Source organism: Chrysemys picta, chromosome 4 (assembly GCF_011386835.1).
Source record: "Chrysemys picta bellii isolate R12L10 chromosome 4, ASM1138683v2, whole genome shotgun sequence".
Classification (NCBI taxonomy): domain Eukaryota; kingdom Metazoa; phylum Chordata; order Testudines; family Emydidae; genus Chrysemys; species Chrysemys picta.
The window spans coordinates 67891098-67907087 of record NC_088794.1 but is presented as its reverse complement, the minus strand read 5'-3'; the positions used below and the strand labels follow the sequence as shown (position 1 = coordinate 67907087).

The 15990-nt window shown below is 42.6% G+C and overlaps 1 protein-coding gene across 5 annotated transcripts in view; it reads left to right on the top strand.

Annotated features, from left to right (window-relative positions):
* BBOX1 (gamma-butyrobetaine hydroxylase 1) overlaps window positions 1–15990 on the top strand; it is a 115920-nt gene that overhangs the window by 32539 nt on the left and 67391 nt on the right. For 3 of the 5 annotated variants that reach the window (XM_065592535.1, XM_065592537.1, XM_005300322.5), the window contains exons 2-3: window positions 3026–3472; window positions 5627–5741. In XM_065592535.1, the coding sequence (XP_065448607.1) occupies window positions 3026–3472; window positions 5627–5741 (562 nt within the window). Of the gene's footprint in view, window positions 1–2156; window positions 2530–3025; window positions 3473–5626; window positions 5742–15990 lie in introns of all 5 variants that reach the window. The other 2 variants (XR_006175670.2, XM_042855400.2) reach the window with 1 other exon arrangement.

The following is a 15990-nucleotide window of genomic DNA, read 5'->3' as shown; positions in this document are numbered from 1 at the left end:
TAAAGTGAATGTAGAAGTCTCAGTATTAGCTGGTTTCAAAATTGAATAGGCTTTTGCTGCCTCCTTCAAAGGACACTGGACTGCTCTCAGACTTCCTGATTAGGGAAAGACCTGTGTATCACTTTCTGAAAGTGTCTAGATTATGGATATGAAGACTAAACATATTTTTAAATTAATATTTAGTGTTTGAGAAAGGGTCAGATTGATGGTACTAGAAACCAAAGTCCTCTGTGCATAGAACAAATGCAAAACCTCCAGTAGTGCAATCTTTCCCACTTGTAATGGAGCTCATAGCTACTTCCCCTTCAAGATTTTCCAAGCAATAGGTTATGTAGGGAAGAGTGTAGTACTATGGATCTGATATAGCAACATTTCTGTGTGAACAAAAGTATCAGCTATTTTTAAAAAACAAATTCCCTTAGCATGAAAGAAAAAAAAAAAAACCACTACTACAGCTGTCTATCTGAACTCGCACCCAAGAGAGTGCTTCTCAAATCCAATGAAAATTATATTTTTAAATTTGTGTTTGAGTTGCAGATGTCCTCTTTCCAACATAAATTACGCCAATGGATAGTTTCCAGAGTCTTTATTATCCCTTTTTCCAGAGCCCATTCATGACATGGTTGGTGGCTTCTCTTATTTTGCATGTTGACCTTGCTTTCCAAACCACTTGAGAGGTTTACGGCCATCTATTTTAGAACAGATTTTGCTTGCCATGCATTTTGAATGACTCCATTATCCATCACTGCAAACAGACACCAGTTAAGCAATACACATCAAAGGAGAACATGAAGCTGGTCATAGGCTCTTGCTGGACAAATTCCTGCTGTAATTTTCCCTGTGGTCAATTAGTCAGTTGTGAAACTCACATCGTTTCAGCATACACACTTGTGTTTCCATACAGTGGATCATAAAAATATGCAAAGCAGAAGTCTTGACTCGAGTCTGATAAGCCTCAAATAAATATTTTTAATATATCTATAAACCTTAAAGATGAAAATACAGGACAATTGTTTCCTTATTAATGTACCACATTTATAGTCCTCTTTTCTAAAAGGACAGTGTTTATTTCTATACATTATTCACACAATTATAACTTCTGCACCTAATAACTAAAGTGTAAGGGCAAGAAGCTTGCTCATGAGTGGAACAGAGACTGAAGGCTTTTTGAGAGCCAAATTCTGATCATGCTGCTCTCTGAAGCACTAGAGCAGGAGTCAGCAACCGTTCAGACATGGTGTGCCGAGTTTTCATTTATTCACTCTAATTTAAGGTTTCGCGTGCCAGTAATACATTTTAACATTTTTAGAAGGTCTCTTTCTACAAGTCTGTAATATATAACTAAACTATTATTGTATGTAAAGTAAATAAGGTTTTTAAAATGTTTAAGAAGCTTCATTTAAATTTAAATTAAAATGCAGAGCCCCCCAAACCGGTGGCCAGGACCTGGGCAGTGTGAGTGCCACTGAAAATCAGCTTGCATGTCGCCTTTGGCACGCATGCCATAAGTTGCCTACCCCTGCACTAGAGGCAAATGTGGAGCTGAATTGCCTGCAAGATATTCTGCCTACAGAAGCTATGGGGAGATTAAGCTGGGAAAGGCAGGAACAAGACCAGCTGGCAGAAAGTAAAGGGATTTAGGCTGTTTGCCCTGAAAGGAAGTTGGATTCAGGTCTCTCTTAGGTTGTCTGAATGGGGAAGCAGCTAACCCCATCTGCTTCTCCTGGTGCTCACAGTTGTGTTTGGAGGAAGGATGTTGTGAGGCCAGCTAAAAAGTCCTACTCATCTTCCAAAACACTTTAAAACTTTGGTGATGAAAGTGATTTGGTGGGTGAGTAGGTTAAAAATTAAATACGTGGATGGTGTTTAGGGTGCCCAGACAGCAAATGTGAAAAATCGGGACGGGGGTGGGGGGTAATAGGAGCCTATATAAGAAAAAGACCCAAAAATCGGAACTGTCCCTATAAAATCGGGACATCTGGTCACCTGTGTGTGTAGCTTAACAACTCATAGCTGTAATTGTGCATTGCTTGTATGTACTGTTACTAGAAATGGAGCAAGGTTGATAGACAATAAATGCATCATTGGGATCTTTGGATTAATATGCCCAGAGGAGGAAAAAAGTAGAATTATTTTACTTTTATTTTTTCATTCAGTTAAACTAAATAAAAACCAGAAGAAGCGTGAGGATCCCATACCACACAGTTCTCACTCATAACCAGTGGGGAAACATGTAAAACTCAGGCAGAACACCTATTGAACCCATGGGAACGTCTCCTGCGTAAAGACTGAGGGTGAAGCCTTAGCCCCATTGAAATCAATGCCAGTTTGCCATTAACTTTAATGGGGCCAGGATTCTGAGCGAGGATATCAAGATTTGCCCGCTGGCATAAAAAAAACCACACACACAAAAAAATGGACAAACCAGAAACAAACACAAAAGCTTTGAAGTGGTGCGAAGTTCTATTAAAAAAGACCTGGGATTCATTTATTAATCCAGGGAGAGGAGCAACCATTTTTATGAATAAGGTAAATATTCAGTCACAAGTTCTGTTCTTAGTTTAATATCTGATGCATCCTGTGTCCACAGACTATATCCTTCCCTTGCAGGGGGATAGTTCAATCTTCTAACTGATACCATCATTAACTATATGAGTTGAGATAGGATACCGTACATTAAAGCCTACATTTTCTCAAGCAACTAGTGATTTTTGAGTATCTCAAGTTTTGGGTGCCCAATTTGAGAGCCTGATTTTCAGAAAGTTTTCAGCTCACTGAAAATCAGGCCCCTATAAGGTATATCAAGTTGAGGAGAAGTTGAGGCACCACCCAAATTCACTAGTCACAGTAGAAAATTTAGGTTTAAATATACATTTGTCTTTGGGCAAAACTTCTAAACTACGGATAACATGTATTACCAGGAGTTCAGGGGAAAGGAAGAAAGAGAAGGGGAAATTAGCATTTTTTTTGTACATTATCTTTTTATCTCTATTCTTTCTATAATTAATTTTGTTCTTATTTATAGTACTCGGAGGAACTTGCACTGGTAAAAAGCTATTCTTGCTCTGAAGATTTTGTAACAGTCGTCAAAATGTGGAATGCTGTGGCTAAAATCCTATTAAGGACTAAAGTCCACCAAGACTATTCACGCACTCTACTGCTAGTGCAAAAGGGCAGGAGTATTCTTACAAGACCGCCTTCCTCTAGGAATTGTTGGCAGCATATAGCTGGAGCAGTTCAGCCTTTCAACGTGAGTACAAGTATCCAGAAAGTGGAAGCTTTGGATGTGAATAATTTTGTCCGTATTCACTGGGAAGATGGGAGTAAGAGCCTTTACCCTGCTGTATGGCTAAGAGACAACTGCCAGTGCCCTGACTGCTTCCTGCATTCTGCTAAAGCACGCAAACTGCTTTTGGAAGACCTGGATGTTAACATTGGAGTGAAGGAGGTCATTTTGACAGATAGACAAAAGGTATTTTTTAAAAGAAATTTTGCTTTCATGTGACATTTGTGTAGCTCTTGCTAATCTGTTAATTAGCAACCCGAATAGAGAGAATAGTACTGCAGCTTGAATATCAGGATATGCTGTAATCATGGATCATATTGTGTATATGCAGGATTTCTAGTCATAACTGTCACTTGAGAAATCCAAATCCTTTCATTTTATATCATTCTTACGGTAAAATTAAGTATAGGAACCCCCAAAATGTTCTTTTTTTTTCTTAATTAACTTTAGATAGATAAAACATTTTTACCGTAGCCTTCACTTCTTAATCTCTAGGAGCTGGTGTGAAGATAAAATTGCAGACTCTTAATACCTCAGTCTTTCACTCCCTCAAACTTCTCTCCCCCTGTGTGTCTATCTCCATACCCTAGAGCCCCCCTTTTCCACCGTGGCTACTTTATGGAGGAAGGATAGTGTGATTTCCCCACAAAGAAAGTGTCTGTCTCGTAGCTGGTACACTGTCTTTCTTCCTGCAGGAGACTTCTGCTTGTGTTGTCACAGTAAAGCATGGAGTCCTTAAAGGCCAGGGCAGGGAAAGGCCAGGTGGTGGAATCTCCTTCCTTAAAGATTTTTAAGGTCAGGCTTAACGAAGCCCTGGCTGGGATGATTTAGTTAGGGATTGGTCCTGCTTTGAGCAGGGGGTTGGACTAGATGACCTCCTGAGGTCCCTTCCAACCCTGATATTCTATGAAATTATTTACTTGATCTAATAAATAGTTTCTAATTCATTTTTTAAAAGAGTGTTTTAAAAATTTATTTGACCTGACATTTACAAATGTATAAAGCAGGGGTCGGCAACCTTTCAGAAGTGGTGTGCCGAGTCTTCATTTATTCCCTCTAATTTAAGGTTTCGCATGCCAGTAATACATTTTAACGTTTTTAGAAGGTCTCTTTCTATAAGTCTATAATATATAACTAACTATTGTTGTATGTAAAGTAAATACGGATTTTAAAATGTTTAAGTAGCTTCGTTTAAAATTAAATTAAAATGCAGAGCCCCCCCGGACCGGTGGTCAGGACCCGGGCAGTGTGAGTGCCACTGAAACCTGCGTGCTGCAGGTTGCCTACCCCTGGTATAATGTAAAATTTGGGGAGAGAACCCTCCTTTGGATCAGATCTGCCCTCAGTCTCCACTGTGGAATCCCAGTGAAATCAACGAGGTTGCATGGGTGTAACTAAGGGCAGGACTTGACCCTTTATCCTCTTGCCTGGCTAATTGTAAAGGTTATAAAACAGATATGCAAACTCCATTCCCTTTATTTAGTTTATCATTAATAATACTCCTTAGCACTGGTATCTTCAACATGCTTTACAAACGTTGGAGGGAAGTAAGGATTGTTATCCCCATTTTGCAGTTGATGGGAAGCTCCGATGCAGAGTTGATGTGATTTGCTCAAGACCACACAGTGAGTTGGTGGCAGAGCCAGGATTAATACTCAGGAGTTCCTGGCTTCCAGTCCCATACTCTGTCCATTAGCATATATTGTCTCTCTGAATTGTCTGAATGCAAGGTAAACGCCTAATTGTAAACTCTTTAGAGAAGAGCTTGTGTCTACCTCTGTACAGCACCTAGCACAGGGGGACACTAATTCATAACTAACAGAAATAGATTTTAAAGCTTTTCCTTTCCACTCCTTTCTTGTCTTTCTCCTTCAGTCCTTCCAAGTGGTCATCCCCTTCACTCCCAAACCATTGTCACTTCCTCCACCCTTTTCTTCCTTGTCACTCCCTGCAATGAAGTGCTGCCCTCCATGATCTATTCATGTCCCGCTTTCCCTTACTGGGACCATACAGAACATACCACTAAGTGCAGCAGGGATAAAGAATGAAAGCATCCAGCACCAGACAGCAAGTCCTGTCACTTCTTCATTGTGAAACTGACCTCTTGTAAAAGGAGGGAATGTATGCTTAAATGGACTTTTGAAAGTGTTTGCAGTTATATTAATAAGGAGAGGTTGCCCACAAGAGACATTTAATTGCAAAGTAGCAAGTAATATATTTCAATTACATTTCTAGTAAGGAGATTGAATTTTGCTGGTCCCTTGGGTAGTTGTTTCAGGCGGGCAGATTTCATTGAATCTCTCATTGTTAATTATCTTTTTTTTTATTTTATGATATAAGGTGTATATTACATGGCCAGACAAACACACCAGTGAATTTGAGGCTGAATGGCTGAAGAAAAGGTGCTTTTCTGAACAAGCCAGAGCAGAAATGCAAGAAGAATTATTTTTACCAGGTAGGGACTAAAACCTAACGTGTTATGCATTTCTTAAAACTATATAGACTATCAAATGTCTAAAGGTCAACAGGACAGCATATATATAAAGCCCTTGTTTTATTTTATGAAGTTTTGGACAGAATTTTAAAGGCATTGTAGCTGAAATGAAAATGGCTCTTTTATTTTTCTTGTCTCTATGTTAATAAGTAGCTGAGTGACACACCAAAGATCCTGTGCTAAAGTGTTTCCTTTTCATCATGATATCTAGAGTTTTATTGTCATTCTCCAATAATGTGGTGGTTATGTTCTCTAGAAAATGAATTAACTTGTACACGATGCTATATAATGCTATTCACATTTCTGTTGACAAAACATGATATTGGTGCACAAACAGGGAACACTGTTAAAAATCTGGCTCTTACTGTCTTGAGTGACCCACCATCACCAACCTCAGACCACTAGGTTTGCTGCAGTGCGTGGATGGATACAGCTTTAGCCTCTCTCTCCTTGCTTGCTCTAATATTGTGAGCAGCTAAAGTACTGAAGCTGACAAGATTTCTGCTCTCATCCTTGACAGGGTCTCTTTACGTCCGTTCTGCTCTGCAAGAAAAGTGATTCATTCTGGATTAAGGGTTAAGATTTTATCTGTTAAAACAGGAATTTCATTTTTATGAAAAGTGACTAGAGATGGGCTGCAAAAATCCCATCTGAAATATGAATTTTCCAAAAGTTCAGAAGTGTGCATGTCTGGAGTTTGGGTCAGGCTCATTTTTAAGCACAACAAAAGGACAGATGCTGGAAGTTGGTAAATAATCATGGGGGAGGCACAGCAGGAGGTAGTTACTTTTGTTTTATTTTTAACTTTATTTTAGGGAGCTACAGGTGAAAAAAGAAAATTCCAAGACACATGGGGCTTGAAGCTCTCCTGTGTCTGGGCTATGCTCAATACAGAAGGGGGATGAGTATCAGAGAACCAGTTACAGCTTCCTGATTCGTAGCTGGCATGAGTTAGAGCATCCGAACGGAGTTCTGCTCCCTCTCTTCAACCTTCCCTGTCCCTGCCATGGCTCCTATAATGGGATCAGTTGGAACATCTGATGCAGGAGCCAGCTCTGCCAGCTGTACACCAGCTGACTCTCCCCTTACCCCCCCCCCCCAACAATGGGACTCTCTGCTGGCCAGGTATGGCCAGAATCCAGCTCATTGCACCTCCTGAATGGCACAACAAGGCATCTGGTTTAGAATTGAGATCCTAGCACCTGGTACAAAGTTACACAGAAACAACCAGTCAACACAGGTAAGGTATTGTTTGCAATCATGTAACAACAAAAATTGTTGCAAGCAGGTGGCAGAGTCTGGGAAGACCGAATACTTCATTTGGTTCAGTGGTTCTCAACCCACAGCCCATGGGCCACTTGTGGCCCAATCAGCACACAGCTGCAGCCCATGTGACATCCTTAGGCCATACAGTAGTATATAGTGTGGCTGCAACCCACATATCACAATGTGAGCTGCATATGCTGCCCACAATGATAAATAGATTGAGAACCACTGATTTGATTAGTAAGTTTTGTCAAGTGGCAGGATATTCTGTGGTTGTTTGCCTGTTAGTCTGTTCAATAGTATGGGTTTTATTCATAATAAAATAAACATACATTCTGGGCCAGATTCACTTCCAGTAGCTCCAGGGAAGTTTGCAAATGATGATTTCTTGCTCCAAATCTCAGGCATACTGTAATATTGCATCTTGGCCTGGTCTGAGTTTTTGTTGGCTTTATTTTTAATTATCAGTTCAAAGGTATACTGCTGATCTTGGAGCATTTTGTGAAGTCTTCAAATGATATCGGCCCCAAACTCTCACAATGCAGTGTTTAAATCAATTTATACCCGTATGTTAACTACTCAGGAGAAATTGAATATAATTTATGCTCATGCTTAGCAGTTTCTTATCTCTTTCTCAAAACCCCTTGTTCTTTTTCATAGTATCTGACACTAGCTCAAATAGCCTTGAAACATTTGTTCCCTTAAGAGATCGAGGCTTCCCTGGGTTCCCCTCTTACTGCCTGATCCAAAGCCTATTGAAGTTATTCCATTCACTTAAGGGAACTTTGGATCAGGCCGTTGAAACTTTCAAAATGAGAACATTTATTGTCCAGAGGCAGAAAGTTAGGGTACGTCTTCACTACCCGCCGTATCGGCGGGTAGCAATCGATTTATCTGGGATCGATATATCGCGTCTCGTTAAGACACGATATATCGATCCCCGAACGCACTCACCGTCGACTCCGGAACTCCACCAGAGCGAGCGGCAGTAGCGCAGTCGACGGGGGAGCCGCAGCCATCGATCCCGCGCCGTCTGGACCCCAGGTAATTCGATCCAAGATACTTCGACTCAACTACGCTATTCGTGTAGCTGAAGGTGCGTATCTTGGATCGATTCCCCCCGCCCAGTGTAGACCAGCCCCAAGTCTCCTGTCTTTCCATAGAAAACAACTCTAGTTTCTCTTCTCCTTTTTTTGAGGGGTCGAGGGGAGATGGCTTGAGTGTCTCCTTGGGATCCACATGTAGAAAGGACCCATATTTGTTGGGTGTACCCATCTGATGAGGAAGTGTTGGCAGCCATCTCTGTGGCACTTTTTCCCCTGCAAAGGGAAGGTGCTGAGCTGGTTGGGTTGTGGGTAAGAACTGGGCAATCAGACTTTAATAACTAAGGAAGGGGATACTTTGTTATTTGGTCAATAATTTTCAGAAACTTGGTTTTCCAAGATACAGATGAGGCAATACGTTTATATATGTTATACTAAATAATATAAATTGCCTGTTGTAATACAGCAATGAGATTGATAATTGATGTGGCTTTGTGTTCTTGTGAGTCTTTCTGCTCTTCACCATGTTCCAGGAAAATAAATGGTTGGATACAGTGAACAGCTTCTTTTAATTTTCCTCAGATTTCATTTGCAAATGGAAGCTTTCATTATGTAAATTGAGTGTTTGTTTTCTAGACTCACATGGCCTGATTCTCCTCTTACACTGGTATAAATCAGGAGTAACTCTCTTGAAGTCATTTACTCTGGTGCAAAACACAAATAAATTAAGATGAGAATCAGATTCCAGTAGTATGATGTTACCAGCTTCTCCTACCAAGCCAATAATCTTTCAGAACAATTGTAATAGCTAATCTAATCCCTAACCATCATGCCTTAGGTTAGAGGTTAACCTCTACTGTGGATATTGTCACAGTTGTGGCATTTCTTTTACAAGTAGTTATTTGCTTTTGGTATTGGATAATTTCTCTTTTTTATAATAGCTGTTGGTAAAGAACAACATTTCTGGTTTCAAAAACTAGGTGTCAAAAGTATGTCAAAATCATAGAGAGGAGGAACAAACATATCTGATTTATTGAATGCCTCCTGTGCTGTCGCCATGTGTGCGCCAGTATCTGAGGGTCCTGGCCCCATGTGAGCCAGATACTGGAGGGATCTGGCCTTTCTGGGAGTTCCTGAGCACCACTTCTGGGGAAGCCTTTCCCCTTTAGGTGGGAAGCTTGGGACAGACATGGTGAAAGCAGGCACAGAGAACACTCTGCTGAGACTGGGTGAGAAGCTGAGAACAGATAGGATTGACATGTAAGAAACTCTTCAACACTGGGGAAGGGGAGAGAACACCCACTGGCATGAATGGAGCAGTTCACAGGTCTTGGAGCTATTGTTTCAGGATGTATTCATCTCCATGGGGTGTTCTCTTTCAGCAGAGAACATTTCATTGGAATGAATGGGCCACTTAACACTTCTCTGAGCTTGCAACTTTGATGTCTGAAATCCACCCTGGGCAAAAATCTAAAAATGAACTGTAAACATGTGGGAAAAATCTGGTTCTGTCCAGGGGTGTGTGTGGGGTGTGTGTTTGTGAAATGTAATCAGAGTACAGCAGAATATTCACAAAGTGCTGAAACTGTTTTTGAAAAGTATCAGAGGGGTAGCTGTATAAGTCTGTAGCCACAAAAACAAGGAGGAGTTCAGTGCGGTTTTTTATCCACGAAAGCTTATGCCCGAATAAATCTGTTAGTCTTTAAGGTGCCACCGGACTCCTCATTGTTTTTGAAAAGGAAATAAATTACACTAGGAAAGGAGAGGTATTAGGGATGCAAGAGTAGGTGGTATTGGGGAAGAGGACTTTGGGTCTGCAGCAATAGAAAGGAGTATTATGGGGAGGGGGATAAATGGGAATGGTTGGTAGGGGATGGAAGAGGAGTTTGGGAGGCTCAGGCAGGGGGAAGAGGGTAGGGCTTAGAAGAAGTGGAGGGAAGAGGATAGGCAGGGTTGGAATATGAGGGATAGCAGAGAAATTTGAGGGTTAAGGGGTGGTGGGGCCTGTTAGCCCTGAATTCACCCCTTGTGTGTGAGAGCTGGGATCTGGGGGGAGAACCCTACCCCTTTGCAGGGATCTGAGCCACTCTCCCTGCCCGCTGTGTGTTCTGGGATCTGAAGTGGGAGGACTGAAGTAACACAAATTTAAGCATCTGAAATCCAGAGAATAAATAGTTAAGATACACAGTGCCCCTCTGTGGGGTGGCCAGAGTGTATGGGGGAGAGGCCCAGTTTGAGGAGGGGTGGATTGGATTGGATAGCAGGGTTGCCAACTTTCTGATTACAGAAAACTGAACACCCTTGCCCTGCCCCCTTCCCCACCCCTTTCCGGAGGCCCCGGCCCTGATCTGCCCCTTCTCTGAGGCCTCGCCCCCCACTCACTCCATCCCCCCTCCCTCCGGGATGAGAGGTTTGGGATGTGGGAGGGGACTCCAGCCTGGGGCAGAGGATTGAGGTGCGGGGGGGGGAGTGAGGGCTCCAGTTGGGGTTGTGGGCTCTGGGATGGGGCTGGGAATGAGGGGTTTGGGGGTGCGGGAGGGGGCTCCGGCTGGGGCCAAGGGGTTCAGAGTGCAGGAGAGGCTCAGGGCTGGGGTTGGGATGTAGGAGGGGGTATGGGCTCTGGGCTGGGGGTGCGGGCTTTGGGGTGGGGCCAGAAATGAGGGGTTCAGGGTGTGGAAGGGGGCTCCAGGCTGGGGCAGGAGGGTTCACAGTGTGGGAGAGGGCTCAGGGCTGGGGCAGGGTTTTGGGGTGCGGGAGGGAGTGTGGGGTGCAAGCTCCGGGAGGGAGTTCGGGTGAGGGAGGGGGCTCACAGCTGGGGTAAAGGGTCAGGGTGCGGGCTCTGGGTGGCACTTACCTCAGGCGGCTCCTAGGCAGCCAGCAGTTCCCTATGGCTCCCAGGCATCTCTGTGTGCTGCCCTCGCCAACAGGCACTGACCCTGCTGTGGCGGGTCCCAGCCAATTGGAGCTGCAGAGCCTAGGAGCCAGAGGGACATGCCACCACTTCCGGGAACTGAGGAGAGCCAGGGCAGGGAGCCTGCCTTAGCCCTTGGCCCCCACTGCTCCGTGCCGCCAACCGGACTTTCGACTGGGCCTTCTGGTCGAAAACCTGATGCCTGGCAACCCCATTGGGTAGGCCTGAGGCAAAGCTGGGAAAGCCTGGCTCAAGCAGGGACAGGAGTCCCAGCTTGGGCATGGGTAGTGAAAGTGAGGGCCCTGCTTAGTGTGCAGCTCAAACTATATAATCAAGGTTGCATGCAGCCCTATAGTAAATTGCTGCCTGTGAAATGTGTACACAGCAGCAAGGTGCAACTTCTTAAATGTTAATGGCTTCTGCAGTGCCAACTAGAGGCTTAATGGGCTGGGAAGGGGAAGGGGAAGGAGAGCTGGAAATGTTGAGGCCGAGGGGGCTACATAGTGCGGTGAACAGTGGGACACGGTGGAGAAGGAGAGAGATATACCAGTCTTCTCTCACCCCTTAAAGTTATTGTAACAACCATTTAGTAAAACTGTCAGTTTTGGAACATAGACCATGGATGACATTTCTCTCACCAGCCCTGTTATTCACAACAAACATTTCAAAGCATGGCCATTATCAGAAAATGTGGAAATGGCAGAGGTGCTTAATGACTTCTTTGTTTCGGTTTTCACCAAGAAGGTTGGTGGCGATTGGACGTCTAACATTGTGAATGCCAGTGAAAATGAGGTAGGATCAGAGTCTAAAATAGGGAAAGAACAAGTCAAAAATTACTTAGACAAGTTAGATGTCCTCAAATCACCAGGGCCTGATGAAATGCATCCTAGAATACTCAAGGAGCTGACTGAGGAGATATCTGAGCCATTAGCAATTATCCTCGAAAAGTCATGGAAGACGGGAGACATTCCAGAAGACTGGAAAAGGGCAAATATAGTGCCCATCTATAAAGGGAAATAAGGACAACCCTGGGAATTACATACCAGTCAGCTTAACTTCTGTACCCAGAAAGATAATGGAGCAAATAATTAAGTAATCAATTTGCAAACACATAGAAGATAATAAGGTGATAAATAACAGTCAGTATGGATTTGTCAAGAATAAATCATGTCAAACCAACCTGATAGCTTTCTTTGATAGGGTAACAAGCCTTGTGGATTGGGTGGGAAGCAGTAGATGTGGTATATCTTGATTTTAGTAAGGCTTTTGATACTATCTCGCATGACCTTCTCATAAACAAACTAGGGAAATGCAACCTAGATGGAGCTACTACAAGGTGGGTGCAGAACTGGTTGGAAAATTGTTCCCAGAGAGTACTTATCAGTGGTTCACAGTCATGCTGGAAGGGCATAACGAGTGGGGTCCCTCAGGGATCAGTTCTGGGTCTGGTTCTGTTCAATATCTTCATCAGTGATTTAGATAATGGCATAGAGAGTACACTTATAAAGTTTGTGGACGATACCAAGCTGGAAGGGGTTGCAAGTGCTTTGGAGAATAGGATTAAAATTCAAAATGATCTGGACAAACTGGAGAAATGGTCTGAAGTAAATAGGATGAAATTTAATAAGGACAAATGCAAAGTACTCCACTTAGGAAGGAACAATCAATTGCACACATACAAAATAGGAAATGACTGTCTAGGAAAGGGATCTGGGGGTCATAGTGGATCACAAGCTAAATATGAGTCAACAGTGTAACGCTGTTGCAAAAAAAGAAAACATCATTCCTGGGATGTATTAGCAGGAGTATTGTAAGCAAGACACGAGAAGTAATTCTTCTGCTCTATTCCACGCTGATTAGGCCTCAACTGGAGAATTCTGTTCAGTTCTGGGTGCCACATTTCAGGAAAAATGTGGACAAACTGGAGAAAGTCCAGAGAAGAGCAACAAAAATGATTAAAGGTCTAGAAAACATGACCTATGAGGGAAGATTAAACAAACCCAATTTTTTCAATCTGGAGAAGAGAAGACTGAGAGGGGACATAACAGTTTTCAAGAACGTAAAAGGTTGTTACAAGGAGGAGGGAGAAAAATTGTTGTTCTTAACCTCTGAGGATAGGACAAGAAGCAATGGATTTAAATTGCAGTAAGGGCGGTTTAGGCTGGACATTAGGAAAAACTTCCTAATGGTCAGAGTGGTTAAGCACTGGAATAAATTGCCTAGGGAGGTTGTGGAACCTCTATCATTGGGGATTTTTAAGAGCAGGTTGAACAAACACCTGTCAGGGATCAAGTATCAGGGGGTAGCCGTGTTAGTCTGTATCTACAAAAACAACAAGGAGTCTGGTGGCACCTTAAAGACTAACAGATTTATTTGGGCATAAGCTTTAGTGAGTAAAAACCTCACTTCTTCGGATGCATAGAGTGAAAGTGCTGTCAGGGATGGTTTAGATGATACTTAGTCCTGCCTTGAGTGCAGGGGACTGGACTAGATGACCTCTCGAGGTCTCTTCCAGTTCTATGAGTCTATGATCTCCATTCACTATAGCAAAGTGTACAAGAGGGAGAGGAAAACCTGAGGCATTACATAGTGACTGTGGTCTAGAGGTAAGACAACTGCACTGGGACTATTCCTAGCTCTGCCACCAGCCTGGTCGGTTACCTTGGGCAAGTCACTTCTTTCTGTGTCCCATTATCCCCCTTATACAGATGGAAAAGTTTGAGTTTTGTTGAACTTGACATGCTGGAAGGGCACAAGCGGCGACCTTAACTCTCCATTAACTATGTTTTTTGTCGTTTAAAATGTCAGTATGTCCAAGTCTCTCTCTCAAATCAAGGTTAAAAAGTTATTGTCTATTGGGGAAGAATTTTGTGACCACTTCACATAATGTCCTGGTTTTCTGTCTTTACTATGTTTTCACAAGGATTTCTCCTTTTGAAATTGCTATGTCACACTTGTCAGACTCACTATCCCCTCTTTTTTATTTATTATTTAGTAGCAGTTACTGCATGTGACTAAAACAGAAAGAAAACCTGACTGACTACCATCCAGTTGTTCAAACCTAAAAGGCCCTAATTTTCCCATCTGTGCCTTGTGGGGGATGGGGAGGTAAAAAAGGTGTCTGTAAGTTTTTTATTTTTTTCGCACAGTAAGTTCACTTAATTTTTATTCCAAAAACAAGTCACGTGAAGCAGGGGAGAGCACAGTCTCCCTTGCCTTGAAAAGATGGGTCTCTTTAAGGTTGCCAGTTAGAGCTCTCTGTAAAGCACCATGTACAGCTCTAGTGCTACATTACATTCAAATGTTAAATAATATTAAATGATATTTGTGATGGTGGACACCTGTTCATGGAAACAGGCCTGAGACCACCTGTACGTTTCCCACCAACTGCCAAACTGCCATCAGCTGGTAACTTCCTGTTACTACTGCTGTACGCTGAATTTGGAAAAAGAAGAACAGGAGTACTTGTGGCACCTTAGAGGCTGAATTTGGGTCTCTTGTACCTGCAGCTGAAACAGCTGGTTCCTGTCAGAGACAGGATAATGGACTAGAAGACAACTGATCAGTTCAGTTTGGCAATTCCTATATTCCAGTGAACTGACAACCTAGCAAAGGCTGGCTCTCTAGTTCCTTAATAAGCCCATAGCCCATGCAGTACTCCAGGTTTTTTTAAGCACATAAGTCTGTTTTGTATCAGCCATGCCATAATTGGGTTTGAAAGTCATGAATGAGCTCCATTGGACTTGCATTTCATTCCTTGTGAAATGCTCAGCTATTAAGTTTTCCTGTAAAGGTTTTGAAAAATAAACAGTTTTCAATGGAGCGATTTCAGCCATGAAAGTGAGGATGAAGACTGTCAAAGTGCTGATGGTTCATCTTTATTTCTTAACTGCTCAGCTTTTTATAACTTGTATCCTTGAATCCTATCCTATGGTAGCAAAATGGAAATTATATTGACTATACTTAAATAGTGGAAAGAATGTGCAATGCTGACATGATAGAATAATGAATAATGTGAGTGGGACTGGGTACCACCAGGAAACATTGGCAAAGAACACAATCCCTGTTTAGAACAGCTTTTTAATAGATTCTCAAGCTGTAGATTTTCTTGGATAAAAGAAGAATAATGGTCCCTGTTGTTCCGCATATGGGAAAATAATGTTTTGTGTGACGTAGAATTTTACAATACATTTTATTATGCAGTCATTAAAAAAATTAGATGGAAGAATTTAAATATTTTAAAATCACCCCTTCTTTTCGATTTTATAACTTGGAAAATGTACTTAAAGCTAGATACCCCCACAATCCCTTCCAAAATGATAAGAGTTTGTAGAGTAACTAATTGGACTAAGTGTGAAGATATGGGCCTGTATTGTCCCCAGCTGTGGGAGCTGAGGCGGAAATCTCTGCAAAGATACCCTTGCATTTCTTCCTCTGTTGTTTGTCTCCCCTCTCCCCTGCCCCCCTTGGAACCACTCTACTTGCAATTCCTCTGGCTGTGCTGGTTGCTGGGACTTCAGAAGTAGCTGCAAGGGGCAGGAAAAGGGAGTTCTGCTGAAAAACCAGGTTGTACTTTCAGCTCCATGGGGCAAAAGAGGTGGAATGGTGTGTGTGTGTGTGTTCATCCCAGTTCACTCACTACTCCCCTCAGCCCGCCTATTCTCTGTCCCTCGCTCTGCATTGACTCAGACCATGGTCAAGGCACAGGGTTGGGGGAATCAATGCCTTCCAAGAGTGAGTGGGAAGAATCATATGCTGAAGATCCACTCTGCTCAGGCATTAGGGTACACACAGTCTAAGCCATAGCAGTGAATCAGTAGAGAAGCCTTTCACTTCTATTAATGCAAATGTACTTAAACTAAAAGTGATGCACACTCATATCAGAAATATATACTGGAAACTGTGGGTCTGATCCAAAGCACGTTGGAGTCGATGGAAAGAGTCTTTTGATACCAGCAGAGTTGGATCAAGTCCTAAAAGATCTTTGTTA